This window comes from Diospyros lotus, chromosome 4 (genome assembly GCF_014633365.1).
Source record: "Diospyros lotus cultivar Yz01 chromosome 4, ASM1463336v1, whole genome shotgun sequence".
NCBI classification, from domain to species: domain Eukaryota; kingdom Viridiplantae; phylum Streptophyta; class Magnoliopsida; order Ericales; family Ebenaceae; genus Diospyros; species Diospyros lotus.
Genome location: NC_068341.1, coordinates 17,307,511 through 17,321,921, shown reverse-complemented (window position 1 = coordinate 17,321,921; position 14,411 = coordinate 17,307,511). Strand labels below are relative to the sequence as shown.

The following is a 14,411-nucleotide window of genomic DNA, read 5'->3' as shown; positions in this document are numbered from 1 at the left end:
GCCCTTAGTAGCTTCAACTTGAAGAGCTCAAGAGTAAATGAGAAGAGAGGCAAGGAAAAGAGGAGAAGACCGTGGGCAGACTCGGCAGAGGAGAATAGAAGAAGAGGGCGCGGCTGGAGACTGGAGAGGAGGCAGGCACTACTGGAGAGTGGTGAGGAAAGGAAGAGGAAGATCAAGGGGTCGCGGCTGGAGAGGAGAGGAAGAGAGAAGGCAGGTGCGGCTGGGGCTAGAGAGGAAGAGGAAGAGGAAGATCGAGCAAGTAGCGAGCTAGAGAGGAGAGGAAGAGAGGAGGCAGGCGCGGCTGGGGCTAGAGAGGAAGAGGAAGATCAGGCGAGCTGGAGAGGAAGAGAGGAGGGGGTCGCAGCTGGAGAGGAGAGGAAGAAGAAGATCGGGCGAGGGCGAGCTGGAGAGAAGAGGAAGAGAGGAGGCAGGCGCGGCTGGGGCTAGAGAGGAAGAGGAAGATCGGGCGAGCTGGAGAGGAAGAGAGGAGGGGGTCGCAGCTGGAGAGGAGAGGAAGAAAAAGATCGGGCGAGGGCGAGGGCGAGCTGGAGAGAAGAGGAAGAGAGGAAGCAGGCGCGACTGGGGCTAGAGAGGAAGAGGAAGATCGGGCGAGCGAGTAGCGAGCTGGAGAGGAGAGGCAAGCGCGGCAGATGCTATAGTCGGGAGGAGTGAGGAGCGAGTAGCGAGCTGGAGAAGAGAGGCAAGCGCGGCTAGATGCAGTCGGGAGGAGAGGCAAGTGCGATTGGGTTGCAAGATTTAGTAGAAGACCTCAGTTTCATGAGGCGCGCCTCACACCCCAGCGCCTAGGCGCGCAAGGCGAGGGCCTCGCCAAAACCGCCTCGCCTCGGCCCAAGCGAGGCGCCAAACTAGCGCCTTAAGGCGCCTCGCGCCTTTGATAACTATGGCAACATCTCAAGCACCCCCACTGGTACTGATAATTCAAATGCTAAAACTCTCAATATGACACCGTTGAAAGAAGTAACTGTTGAGGATGAAGTTGAGATATTTGCTAGCAATCTGGGAGCCAAAGATCTTGGAGTGGAAGCGACCACAACAGCCTTAGATTCTGGAGATCTTAAATCTATTTCTCTTGAAGGAATAGGAATGGAAGGAGTTGCTAAATTACCTACTATGGATCAGGTAACTCCAACTGAGAAATTAGTCAATTGGGAGGAAACTTGTGCCTTAATCGAAGTGGATAACCAATGGAGGGCAGTTCAAGAATGGTTAGAGGTTAAGGGAGGATGCTTGCATGAAATTGATTACACTAAAACCTTCCAGCAATATGTTTCTGATTTAGAGCAATGGAGGATGCAGAAGGATAAAGTGAAACAAGATGAAAGGAAGAAAAGGAAGGGATTCTTTGTTGAAGGGACCGAGACCCTTGTTGTTTTGCTTATTCATGTTTCCATTGGTGTGGCAGCAAGACATACTGATGTTGCTGCTGAGGAGAAAGAAAAAAGAAAACAAAAGAGAAGGGAAAAACAAGATAAAAAGAAGGAAAAGCAAAGAAGAAACCAATGGGTGAAGATGGGCATTGGATGAAGAAACAATGGCTTGGTTGTAATAAGTTTCTTGGGGACAAGAAACCTTTCAAGGGGAGGGGAATGTCACAACTCATGGGTAGTTAGAAGGGCATTATTGTAATAAGGTTGTAATAGTTAGTATGAGGTATTTTGTGAGTTGTTAGGAGCACATAGGTGCTATTTTTCAGATTTCATTTACTATTGAATTGCTTATAAATAGGCCCTAAAATGTAGAAAAAAACATGTTAATGAAAGAGTAGATTCTTATCTCTCTAATTCTCTCTCCTTCTCATTTCCTCTCTAATCTCTCTCTCTCACTCTCTTTTGATTTCTCTCTCCCTCCTTTAATTCTATTATTCAGTTTCTCTCCCTAATTCCAATCACAACCCTAGGTAACCCTAGGAATGTGACACCCCTCGCTACCAATTCCCCATGGATACAGCCTTTTGTTCCTTCCTCTGTTTTTTCATTAGGGCCTCAACTACCAATTCCTACAATTTGGCACTCTCGACCTCTTGCTCCACTGTTCGTGGTCTTATCATCTTTACCATAGGCCTCAAATCCTCATTAAGGCCACTAAGGAAGCTAGAAACAAAATATTCTTTAGACAAGTGAGGGTCATGGTTGCTCATTAATGACCTCAACTCTTCGAACCTTCTCAAGTATGACCCAACGTCCCCAACTTGCCTTAACTTGTTGAACTCTTCTATGATATTCGACATGCTCCTTTCTCCTAATCTCTCACATAGCCTTTCAGTAAATTCCCCCCATGTATAATTCTCCCTTGTTCGGGTCCATCCTTAGAACCATGCATCCACCATATCATCAAAGTAGGTAGCAGCCAAAGCTATCCTTCTCCTCAGGTGCATTATACTATTCAAACAATCGTTCACACTTCCTAATCCACCATATGGGATTAGTTCCCTCAAACATGGGTATTTTCATTCATGGCATGAGGAACCCCGGCTAAGGCGGATTAACCTGGTCCTCCCGACCTCTTCTTGTCATCGTTTCAACCTCATCCTCTTGCTCTACTTCAATTTCATATGTCCAATTTTCTCGAGTCACCCTTTCATTATGTAAAATCGGTTCTATTCTAGTTCTAGGGGGAAAGTCAGGGGCCATTCTTAACTGGTTTTGCTAGGTAAACATCAACATGAACTGTTGAAGTTGGTTTCCCATCTCCTCCCTCATTTGATTTAGTCCACCTTCTAGCCTCTGCTCTAATCCCCCTATCGCATGATAGTTCTTCTCGGAGCCTCGTTCCAATCGGTCCACTCGATTTTGGAACTCCCCCATGGCCAAATTAACTTGCTGGAGTTGTGACTCCATATTCTTCGTGCAAGTCTCTTTGGCCATTGCTAGTAAGCTTTTTGTCAGGATCGAAGCTCTGATACCAAATGTCACAGTTATGATGTGACAATAGCAACCCTTCTAATTCAGTGTGAATTAGAAGGGGTTGCTGGAGAACAGTGAAGAAGAACGGGAAAGGGTGAAGAAGAGAATAAGAGAGAAAGATTGAAGAGTAGAGAGAAGTTTGAGAGAAGAAGAAATCAGATTCTTGATTAATTTTCGATGATCTCTAACAGTAGGAGTCAAGAGCTTATATAGTTTGCTCTAGGGTGCTGCCACAACAGATCATCTATTCTGTAACCAACTATTTTGTCCTATTCTAGTCACCTTTACACCTAGTTGTACTATCTAACTGACTATCAGTTAGAAAAGGAAATTATAATTAAAAGCATAAATAGAAAAAAAATTAATAGCAACCAAAATCCATAGCAAAATTGGGCCAAAATTCGGCCTACTTTTCATTATGTGACACAAACAATGCTCTTTCCCTAGTCTTATCCCACATCCTCACAAAATTCTACTACAACTGTGACACAACGAGGTAACATAAGCCATTCACTGCTCTCAAAATCTTTATCAGACCAATGTTGGATAATTGATACATGGGCCTCAAATCATATGACTAGATCCTTAGATATGTTTGAGACCAATGAGAAAAACAACCGTGAAATTCATGTGTGGGTGGCTGATGGGAAGATGTCACCAGCAATTGGACAAGGACGGTTAGTATATCAAATCTAGTGTTGAAATCTATGTTATATGTGCCAAAGCTTACATACAATTTAGTATTTGTTAGTAAGCTAACAAAAGACATGAATTGTATTGTGACTTTTTTTTGTCTCATTGTGAATTTCAAGATAGGTCTTCGGGGAAGATGATTGGCAATGCTAAGGAGAAGGATGGTCTCTACTACCTCTCAATAACCGATACTTCCTCTAGAGATCAGTTACCCCATAATTTATCCTTATCAGTAGTGTCTAGTTTTGATGTCATGTCATGTTATAGCACAAATGTTTAGGTCATCCAAGCTTTTCTTATTTAAAGGCATTGTATCCCCATTTGTTTATCAATAAAAAGAATGTTTCCTTCCGTTGTGAAGAATGTGTCCTTGCAAAACAATGCCGAAGTACTTATATTTTCCACTCATACAAACCTTCAAAGGCTTTCCATCTAGTTCATAGTGATATTTGGGGACCAGCAAGGATGCTAACTCTAACTAGAACCCGATGGTTCATTACATTCATAGATGATCATTCTAGAGTTTGTTGGGTATATCTTATGAAAGACAAATCTAATGCTTGTGTTGTATTCCAACAATTCCATAGGTTTGTTCAAACTATTTTCCAAACACGTATCCAAATTCTACGAACCGATAATGGGAGAGTATTTTTCACAATATTTCACTCAATACCTCTTCACCAATGGCATTCACCATCAAAGTTCATGTGTCTGTATTTCTCAACAAAATAGAGTGGTTGAAAGAAAAAATCGCTCATTCCATGATGTTTACTAGTCCAGTCCCACATTCCTACTGGGGAGAAGCTATCCTAACTGCATCTTATCTCATAAGCCGTCTCCCTTCCAAGACACTTAAATTTCGAACTCCTTTCAACATCCTCCTTGATGACTTCCCAAACACAAAAATCCTCAATTCATTACCACCAATGGTGTTTGGGTGTACTGTTTGTGTTCATAACTCTCAAACAAATCCAAGCAAACTTGAGCCCAAAGCTCTCAAGTGTGTGTTTGTTGGTTATTCACCTACACAAAACGAGTATAAATGCTATTTTCCATGCACTCGAAAGTTCCTTATTTCCTATGATTTAACCTTCTTTGAGAGTTAGTCATTCTATTTCCAAGTGGAGAAATCCCAAGAAGATAGGTCTTGGGATCCATCCATCTCGCTTCCAGTTCCCACTAAAAGTTGTTCAATTCCTCAAACTAGCCCTAATTCGACATTTAAAGTAACTAATCTAGGGGGAGACCCAATTATAGATAAGCCAACCTTGGTTTATTCGCGAAGACCGAGAGATCCTCAACAAGGCCAATCATTGGATTCAGTGTAGGTTCCTAGTACTAATGAGGGAGCAATTGTTGATGATTTGGATTTGCCTACCCCTCTTCGAAAAGGGGTAAGATCATGTACAAAATATCCTATTTCTAATTACCTGGCTTACTCAAAATTGTCTCCACAATTTGCTGCATTCACCACTAAGGTTGATAGTGTTGAGATACCCAACAATATCTATGAAGCACTCAAAGAACCCTAGTGGAAGGAGGCAGTTTTGGACGAAATGAGAGCATCACACATGAATGGCACTTAGGAAGTTGTAGACTTGCCAAAGAACTAGAAAGTTGTTGGGAATAAATGAGTATTCACAATTGAGCATAAGGGTAATGGAGACATTGAAAGGTATAAGGCACGACTAGTTGCTCAAGGCTTCACTCAAACCTATAGGATTGACTATGAGGAAGCATTTGTATCGATGGCAAAGCTGAACGCAATTTCAGTTCTTTTATTTTTGGCAGCTAACCTAGATTGGGAACTCCATCAGCTTGATGTAAAAAACGCATTTCTAAATGGTGACTTGGAGGAGGAGGTATACATGAGAATCCCTCCTAGATTTGAATTTGAAGAAGAGAAAGGAAAACTATGTAAATTTAAAAAATCCCAGTATGGTCTCAAGCAGTCACCCCAAGCATGGTTTAAAAAATTTAGTACGACACTCTTTCGACTCGGATATAGGCAAGGGCAAGCGAACCATATGATCTTCATTAAGATGGGAGAAGGAGGAAAAAGATCCATGCTGATCGTATATTTAGATGACATTATCATCACCAGCGATGACACATACCAACTTCAGCAACTCGAGCAACAATTGAAAACATAATTTGAGGTTAAAGATCTAGGGGACTTAAGATATTTTCTCGGTATGGAAATTGCAAGAAACCAAAATGGTATTTTCATCTCTGAATGGAAATATACTTTTGATTTACTAAGAGAAACCGGGAAATTATGTTGCAAACCAGTTGGGACTCCTCTACAAGAAGGTTGGAAGTGGAAGCTAGATGAAAATGATCCTCCTATAGACAATGGAAGGTATCAGCGGCTAGTTAGAAGACTCATTTATCTATCTCTCACAAGGCCTGACATTACCTTTGCAGTCAGTATTATTAGCCAGTTTATGCATTCCCCAACTCAACAACATCTAGATGCCGTGGGACACATCCTCAAATATCTCAAGGGAACTCCAGATAGAGGATTGATATTTTGAAAACATGAAAAAAGGAATATTGAAGCCTTTACAGATGCAAATTGGGCTGGTAACATGGAAGATAGTGTGCAGAAAGATAGATATTATATTTTCTATATTCCCAAACTAATAGATTACGACCTATATATATGCAAACACTACATGGGTCATGACATAAGCCTTGACATAAGCCTAAGGCTAACCCTAGGAGAGATATACACACAACAATATACAATTTACAACTCAACACTTTCCCTCAAGCTGGAATATGTATATTATATGCATCAAGCTTGTTACAAATATACCCAATTCGAGGACCCCTAAGGGATTTAGTAAAGATATCTGCTAACTGATCATTTGAATTGACAAAATCTGTGATAATACAGCTAGATAAAATCTTCTCTCGAATGAAGTGACAAACTATCTTGATATGTTTGGTCCTCTCATGAAAGACTAGATTGGAGGCAATATGTAAAGCAACTTGATTTTTGCAAATTAATCTCATTTGTGATATCTCTTCAAACTTGAGTTCTTGAAGCAATTGTTTTAACCAGATAAATTCACATGTTCCCAAAGCCATAGCACAATATTCTGTTTCTACACTCGATCTTACAACATCTTGCTTTTTACTTTTCCAAGATACCAAGTTCCCTCCAACTAGAACACAGTATCCTGAAGTATATCGTCTATCAAATAGATAACTTGCTCAATCAGCATCAGAATATCCGACTACCTAAGTATGACCCTTGTCCTTATATAATAATCTTTTACCTAGAGCTCCTTTGATATACTTGAGAATTTGGACAACTACATCCCAGTTGCTATCACAAGGAGATTGTAAAAACTAACTAACAACATTGACTGAGAAAGAAATGTCAGGCTGAGTGATAGTGAGATAATTACGTTTTCCCACCAGCCTGTGATATCTCCCAAGATCTACAAGAGCCTCCCCCTATTCTGGTAAAAGCTTTACATTAGGATCCATAGGAGAATCTATAGGTTTACAATCAAGTATCTCAGTTTTTTCCAGAATGTCTAACACATACTTTCGTTGAGAGATAACTATACCAGAACTAGACTGAGCAACTTTGATGCCAAGGAAGTACTTAAGTGACCCCAAGTCTTTAGTCTGAAAATGATGGAAAAGATGTTTCTTCAGCTGAGCAATATCATCTTGATCATCACTTGTAATGACAATATCATCCACATAGACGACCAAGTATATACACTTCCCATGTGATGTGTGTTTGTAAAAAACCAAATGATCAGACTCATTGCTAGTCATACCAACTTCTTGAATAACAGCACTGAAGCTAACAAATCAGGCTCGCAAAGACTGTTTTAAACCATATAGTAAGCAATGGAGTTTACAAACCAAACTAGACTCTCCCTGAGCAACAAACCCAGGAGATTGCTCCATATAAATCTCTTTCTGAAGCTCACCATGTAAGAATGCATGGTAACTACCCAAAGAATTGATCCTATTAAATAATATAAGTAGGGAGTATTAGTGTAATTAGCTTAAAATAGTTGTATATATATTCTCTTATATTATACACTTTTGGTAGAATATACATTATTTTATTTACATGGTATCAGAGTTATCATACAAACCCTAACCCTAGATCCTGCCTGCTGCTGCCAGTAGTCGCTGCCACCATCACCATCATCAACTGCCCTCACGATCACTGCCACTGCCGTTGTTGTCAACTGCCAGTCCTCCACTTCCCATCATGTCGAGCGCCAGAGAATACGAAGCATCGTCGCCTCTTCTCGTTCCATTTGCCATCACATGTTCGCACCATCATAGTCTTTATTCATCATTCACCGATCAGCTAGTCGCCTCCTTCGTCGCACTGTTCATTTGGTCTTCATCTCCTACTTCGCCACACTATTCTTCTCCTTTTGGTTCTTGTTTTTCTGCTGCTTGAGTTCCTCCTACTTATTGCGGCTTTCGCCACCATTAAGCCACCCTTCACCATCGTTGGACACAGCTTTCGACATCTACAACCATTGCTTAGACAATCTTGCCTCGGCCACCAATTGACCAGCCTTCATCTGCCATTAACGAAATAGCCAAGTTGTTGCCTAGATCTTGGCCCTTCTCACCTAGATCTCAATCCAGATCTAGTTTGACCCATTAGGCCAGATCCAACTTACTCTAGATCCAGTCAGCCAAAACAGCGGGTTGTTCTTTCCATATTATGTCTTCCTCTACATCACACTCTTCATCCACAAGGCTCTCCACCATGTCCATAATTGTAACAATTCCCCATTTTTCAGGCACACCAATTATTACTATGGAGAAATTGAATGGACAAAATTATTCTGCTTGGTCATCCGCGATTAAAATTTGGTTTCTTAGACATGGCCTTGAGGATCATTTATCAAAGACCATTTCAACTATTTTCGAGGGAAATCAACCTCTTTGGCGACAGATGGATGCACAGTTACTCAGCTTGTTGTGGCAAACTATTGAGCCTACTTTGATTCCTATATTTCGACCTCTTCGTGAGTGTAGTGCTCTATGAACTTGGGCTCGTGACCTATATACGAGTGACATCACTCATATTTATGATGTGATTGGTGCTTTGTTTAATCTACAATAAGCTGGTTTAGATGTGACCACCTATTTGGGTAAGGTCCAAGCTTCTATTACTGATTTTATCGAGTTAATGCTCTTTGATACAGATATCAAGAAACAACAATAGCAGCATGATCAAATGTTTACTCTCTTTTGTCTTCATGGGATTTGACCTGAGCTTGAATCAATTAAGACACAGATTCTCGGCAGTGCCACTCTACCTTCTTTAACAGAGGTATTTGCTGTGTTACTTAAAGCCTCTTTTATTACTACTGATCGTGACATGTCTATACCTGGAGATCACTCAGCCCTTGCTACTACCTAGATTGATCGTGGACGTTGTGGTGGTGGGCGTTTTGGGCCCCAATGCTCCTATTGTAATCGTCTTGGTCACACTCGAGAGACTTGCTATCACTTACATGTCGCCCACCTCAAGCAGTTAGTATTGCTAACATTGTTGTTGGCGCTTCCGAGAGTCTGGCGTCTATAACACAGTGATTCCTCACCAGTGACTATCTTTGAGGGGGAGTATACTCAGTTCCTTCAGTTCCCAGTTGCACAATAGGCCACTTTACCTGTCAATTCACCAAGTGAACTGGCTTGCTGTGCTACCCGAAATTGAAGAAATTGAGCATTCTCCCCCTTGTTACAATCACTAGGATGCAGTGATTCATATTATTCGGTATATTAAAGTTGCCCCCAGTCAGGGTGCATTGTATTAGAATTATGGATACAGTCAGATTGTGGGTTTCAATGATCAATTGGCTGATTTGCTCACCAAGTCACTTAGCGGTTCTTGGGTGAATTACATTTATACCAAGCTGGGCATGATTAATATATATGTTCCAGCTTGAGGAGGTGTGTTAAATAAGATAAGGGGTATTAGTGTAATTAACTTAAAATACTTGTATATATATTCTCTTGTATTATACACTCTTGGTAGAATACATAGATCCAATGAACTTCAAAAAGGAAATACATTACAGATAGATATGTTGAAGTGATGCCAAACAGTATGAGAGACACATGACTTTAGTAAGAATAACATTTAGGTATTGAATGATTGTAAAACTAGGGTTATTTTTCCCCAGAGTGTTGCCTGAAAACAAAAAGTGCTTCTCCTGGAGTCATGTGCACTCATTGGAGGGGTCCAGAATATAGTAGAATACATGTATGGCTATGTCTTGATGAACCTGCCCTTTTTGCCTGGAGTGACTTCAATGTGGTGCTGTTAGCAAGTTCGTCCCTTGCTTTCTTGACTAATAACAGGCACATAATCGTTTTGTAGAGCATCTCTCTCTCTGTTTTTTTATTTTTTTTTTGCTTGATGTGCTATCCTTGTTATTACTTTGATTATTTCTTCTCCTGGATACTTTTTGCTTCAGTAGATTTGTCACATCTTTTACTGTAATTACTGATTTGTTACCTCTTTCAGGATGTTACCATGGATGTGTGGCCATAGAATAAAATATATAATTAGGAATGAGAGTATGCATAATGAACTTGGGTACTACTATTAGAGCTAAGATGAGCGAAACACTACTTAGATGGTTTGGACACGTGAGAAGAACAATAGATGCATTGGTTAGGCGAGCAGACAGAATGGAAGACGTTTGTAGTAGAAGAGGTAAAGGAAGACCAAAGAAGATTTAGTGGGAAACCCTTAGACATGACAAAAGGATATAATGGCCTTAGGGAAGATTTGGCCATAGATGGTGATAGTTGGACACCTAGAATTCATTTAGCCGACTCTACTTAGTGGGATTAAGGCTTGTGATTGTTTTTGTTGTGTAATGAGATGTTACCCTTCTAGCAAGGATTTTGGAATTTAAATAAAAAAAAGTAAGGCTTATTTATCAAAAAGAAAAACTTGAGCTATTGAGATTTCCGTTAAAGGTGCAGTCTGAGATGATTCCTCAGAAAGAAAGATAATGCGCTACTCGTTTTGATGATCTCAATATTTCCCCTTAGATATGTTCCCTTGGCAGTTGGTGCAGTAGTGCTGCTCACTAGACTTAAGGGGCTAACTCTAGGGGCAATGCAAATCTACTAAAAGTTGTTAATCAGTGCATTTACAAAGTTTTAATGTGCAAGGATCGAATGCTTGTTACGAGTCTGCTGCTTCTCATAAATTTGTTCACTTGCATCAATGTCTTTGCATGTGCTAGTTGCAACATTTAAACTTCAAAGGATGTGATATCTATATTTTTTCCTGTTTATATTTTTGAATCTGTTCTTCTTTCTGCTTCTAATAGATCTTAGAATGTATCCAACCGCACTCTTCTTTGCAAATTTGTGGTATTTTTGCACTATAATTAAAGCTTGGGGAGTACATGTCAATATGTTTTAGCACAGACATAAGTTATTTGCCTTTCTTCTTTTCTTTCTAATTCAGATTTTGTGCCTTCAGATATGAGATATTCCAGTTCTTGGTAAATCTTTATACTGAGAGGTTCACTCAGTGGCTGAGACTACTCAGTGACAGAGCAAACGATCTTACAAACATAGAAATTCTAAAGGTAGGTACCATTTTGTATTGAATCTCCCAATATTGAAATGCTGTTATCATTTTTAAGCTTCTCATATATGGCAATTTCAATAAAGCCTTCATTAGCAGTGCATATTCTATTGGATAGCAGTGACACTATTTGATGTCTCAGATGTGCTTCTGCTTCATGCATTACATTTATGGGCATCCTAGTGAGAGGTTGTACAATGCATTCTTGTTACATCACTCATTTATCATCCCCATAATTTTATAAAAAGAGTGGAAATTGTTGTGAGTTTCAGTGTCCAAGATGAATCAGCATCTGAACTTTTAGCTTTATTAATAATAAATTTTTTCATGTCAAGTTGTCAACTCATTCTGATTTGGGTATCCCCCAAAAACTTGGAGCCCGATTGATTTTGTTTCTAGTTTTTATTTGTTTATGGTAGGGGTGATACTACTGGACCTTCAATTAACCAAATTTATAAGCATGGAAATAAACCCAAGACTGAATACGGCTATTTCTATTCCTAATTTTAGTCAGTTTCTTATTACTATTAGGAGTCTTTGGTTTCCTGTTGAATTAGGAGACTGCAGTTAGTTTCTATTTGTCTGTTTCCTAGTAGGAGTCTTTTAGGGTTTGATTATATATGTTCTCTTGTAGTGATTAGAAGGTAGTGAGAATAATTTTACAGCATACTTAGTGTGCTAGAGATCGAAGGGTTCTCTCTAATGAGCCCTAGTTTCAACGTAGGTTAGCAGGGACGGAAGTCTTTGAAAGGATTAGCTTTTGATCTAGCTAATTGCCTATGGAATTCGATCCGTCAACAGTTTATTTTTAGCTTTAATTTTTCAATTTTTTTTTCCTGTTTCTATTTTTTGTCAAAAAATGAAAAATTTTGTGTTTGATAATGTTGCGTTTTTCTAAAATTTAGGAGTAAAAATAGAAATATTCTCCCAGCCAAAATATAAAAATAAAATAGTGTTTGGAATATTCTAAAAAGATTGTGATTGAAAAAAAGATTGTGTTTTATATATATTTGATTTCATTCTCCACCTTTGGCTGGTAAACCCACTGGTTTGCTAGCTGTTCTTTTTTTTCTTATTCACTCCCAATGAGGGTTAAAGGGGAAAAAAGAAGAATAAAATAGTAAAATAATAAGAAGAAAAAGATCAATGCCATGACCCAAAGGTTGAGAAAGGAGGGAAGAGAAGCAAGAGAAGAAACGAGGAAGATATATTATGCTAGTAACAAGACACCTATAAAGCATGGACACAGACATGGACTTGAGACACTGGGACACATCACATTTTAATAAAGTGGGACATGAAACAATCGAGATATGTTAACTAATAAAATAATTTTTTATATTTTTAAAGCATAATAAAGTATAAAAAGATTCAAAAATATGTTCCAAATTCACAATTATGCATTTAATTCATAAGCCAAAATTCCAAATGAATAACTCTGATCTAATTAGCAATTAACTCAAAGTCTACTTGTCTTCGTCCTCACAATGCAGTTGATGTTTAAAGAGCTAGAGGATAGAAGCATGAAAGGTATGAAAATTAAATAGTCATGCAATCAAAATATGGAAAAAATAAAATAATCATGCAATTACCAAGTCAAAAAACTAGAAAGTCAAAAATAAAACCTTTACTTTTTAGTCTTTAAAGTGTTCGCATAGGGGATACGCGTGACCTACAAGTGTCCTCATAGGGGGCACATGTGTCCTACTTGTGTTCCCTCCCATATCTTCTTAAAAAAATTTAGGAAAGTGTCTGACACACCACATGGGCATGTTTGATATGCATCGTGGGCATGTCAGAATGTCCAATGTGTTGATCACACTAGTACAACAACTCGTAGGAAGTGTCTGTGCTTTATATCAAGACAATTCTTTTATCTGAAAAAATGAAAATAAAAACAAAAAGCTGAAAGTGGAAACAAAATCAATCATGGCCTTGATATCATACTCTGATTTGTGTTACTGTAGAAAACAAGTAAAATGCAATTGTTAGATGAAAATCATTCAGTTACTTTTTGGTTGCCATTTCTTCTTAACAAATGATCAACTCTTTTATTGCTGAAGAGTTTCTCATTTTCATTAAGTTCTTTTTAATTGTTCTAATGGAACACTCCTTCATCATGTCTGATCCTATTAATAAATATTTTCCTTGTACTAGAGTTTGCCATTGCTGTTGTTGTGTCCTTCACTTCAGTATGTCATAGTTTGTTTTACCTTCTCCTTGTAATGTCATTGATTGTTCTTATTTACTGCGATTAGGTAACTGGGTGGGTGGTTGAATATCAAGAAATTCTGATTGGACTTGGTGTTGATGAGTCCTTAGCTCAAGTTTGTTCTGAGAGTGGTGCAATGGATCCCCTCATGAATGCATATGTTGAAAGAATGCAGGCTACAACAAGGGTAATGATAATTTACTTGATACAACCTTACTTGAACAGGATAATTTACTTAATTGTTTTGTAGTTTTATTACTTGGTTTTTATCATTGCTTCAGTCTAATATAATTCCATTGCCTTTTGCTATCATTCTGACTTCTAGAAATGGTACACAAACATCCTTGAGGCTGATAAGGTACAGCCACCAAAGAAAACAGAAGATGGGAAGCTATATACACCTGCTGCTGTTGATTTGTTTAGGATCCTTGGGGAACAAGTGCAAATTGTTCGGGAAAACAGCACTGATCTCATGTTATACAGAATTGCTTTGGCCGTTATTCAGGTGAGTTCAGCCTTGAAAGTTATTTTTTTAGTGTGTATGATATTTATATATATGAACACATGGAAGATCAGGTATAATGACAGCTCAAGTCTTGTCTAGGAGTTAAGCCCTTTTTCTTAAGTTTTACCATTTTCACCTTTTTGCCTGGTAAATGACAACAGTATTTTTGTGGTGGCTTCATCCCCTAAAATTAGTTCGCTGAAAAGAATGTTCACATGTACATCTTTTAAGGAACTTGGCATGCCAATATTGTCTATTTTGAGTTGTCTTCTTTTTAGAAAACAAAGAAGCTATTAGATCTTACTTCTCCATGGATGCTATGGTATACATGCTCCTTTGTTCATAGTTCCATCATTATCATCGTCAACAACAATTGTACCTTATCCTAACCAAGTTAGGGTTAGTCGCACAACATTCATAATATCAATTAACTTCTAAAAGTCACATTAACAATAAAAA

General features: G+C 38.8%; 1 protein-coding gene across 1 annotated transcript in view; it reads left to right on the top strand.

Annotated features, from left to right (window-relative positions):
* Positions 1–14,411, top strand: part of LOC127798927 (exocyst complex component SEC6) — a 105,566-nt gene that overhangs the window by 55,191 nt on the left and 35,964 nt on the right. The window contains exons 13-15 of the mRNA XM_052332579.1: positions 11,128–11,236; positions 13,494–13,634; positions 13,773–13,952. Coding sequence (XP_052188539.1) covers positions 11,128–11,236; positions 13,494–13,634; positions 13,773–13,952 — 430 coding nt within the window. The remainder of the gene's footprint in view (positions 1–11,127; positions 11,237–13,493; positions 13,635–13,772; positions 13,953–14,411) is intronic.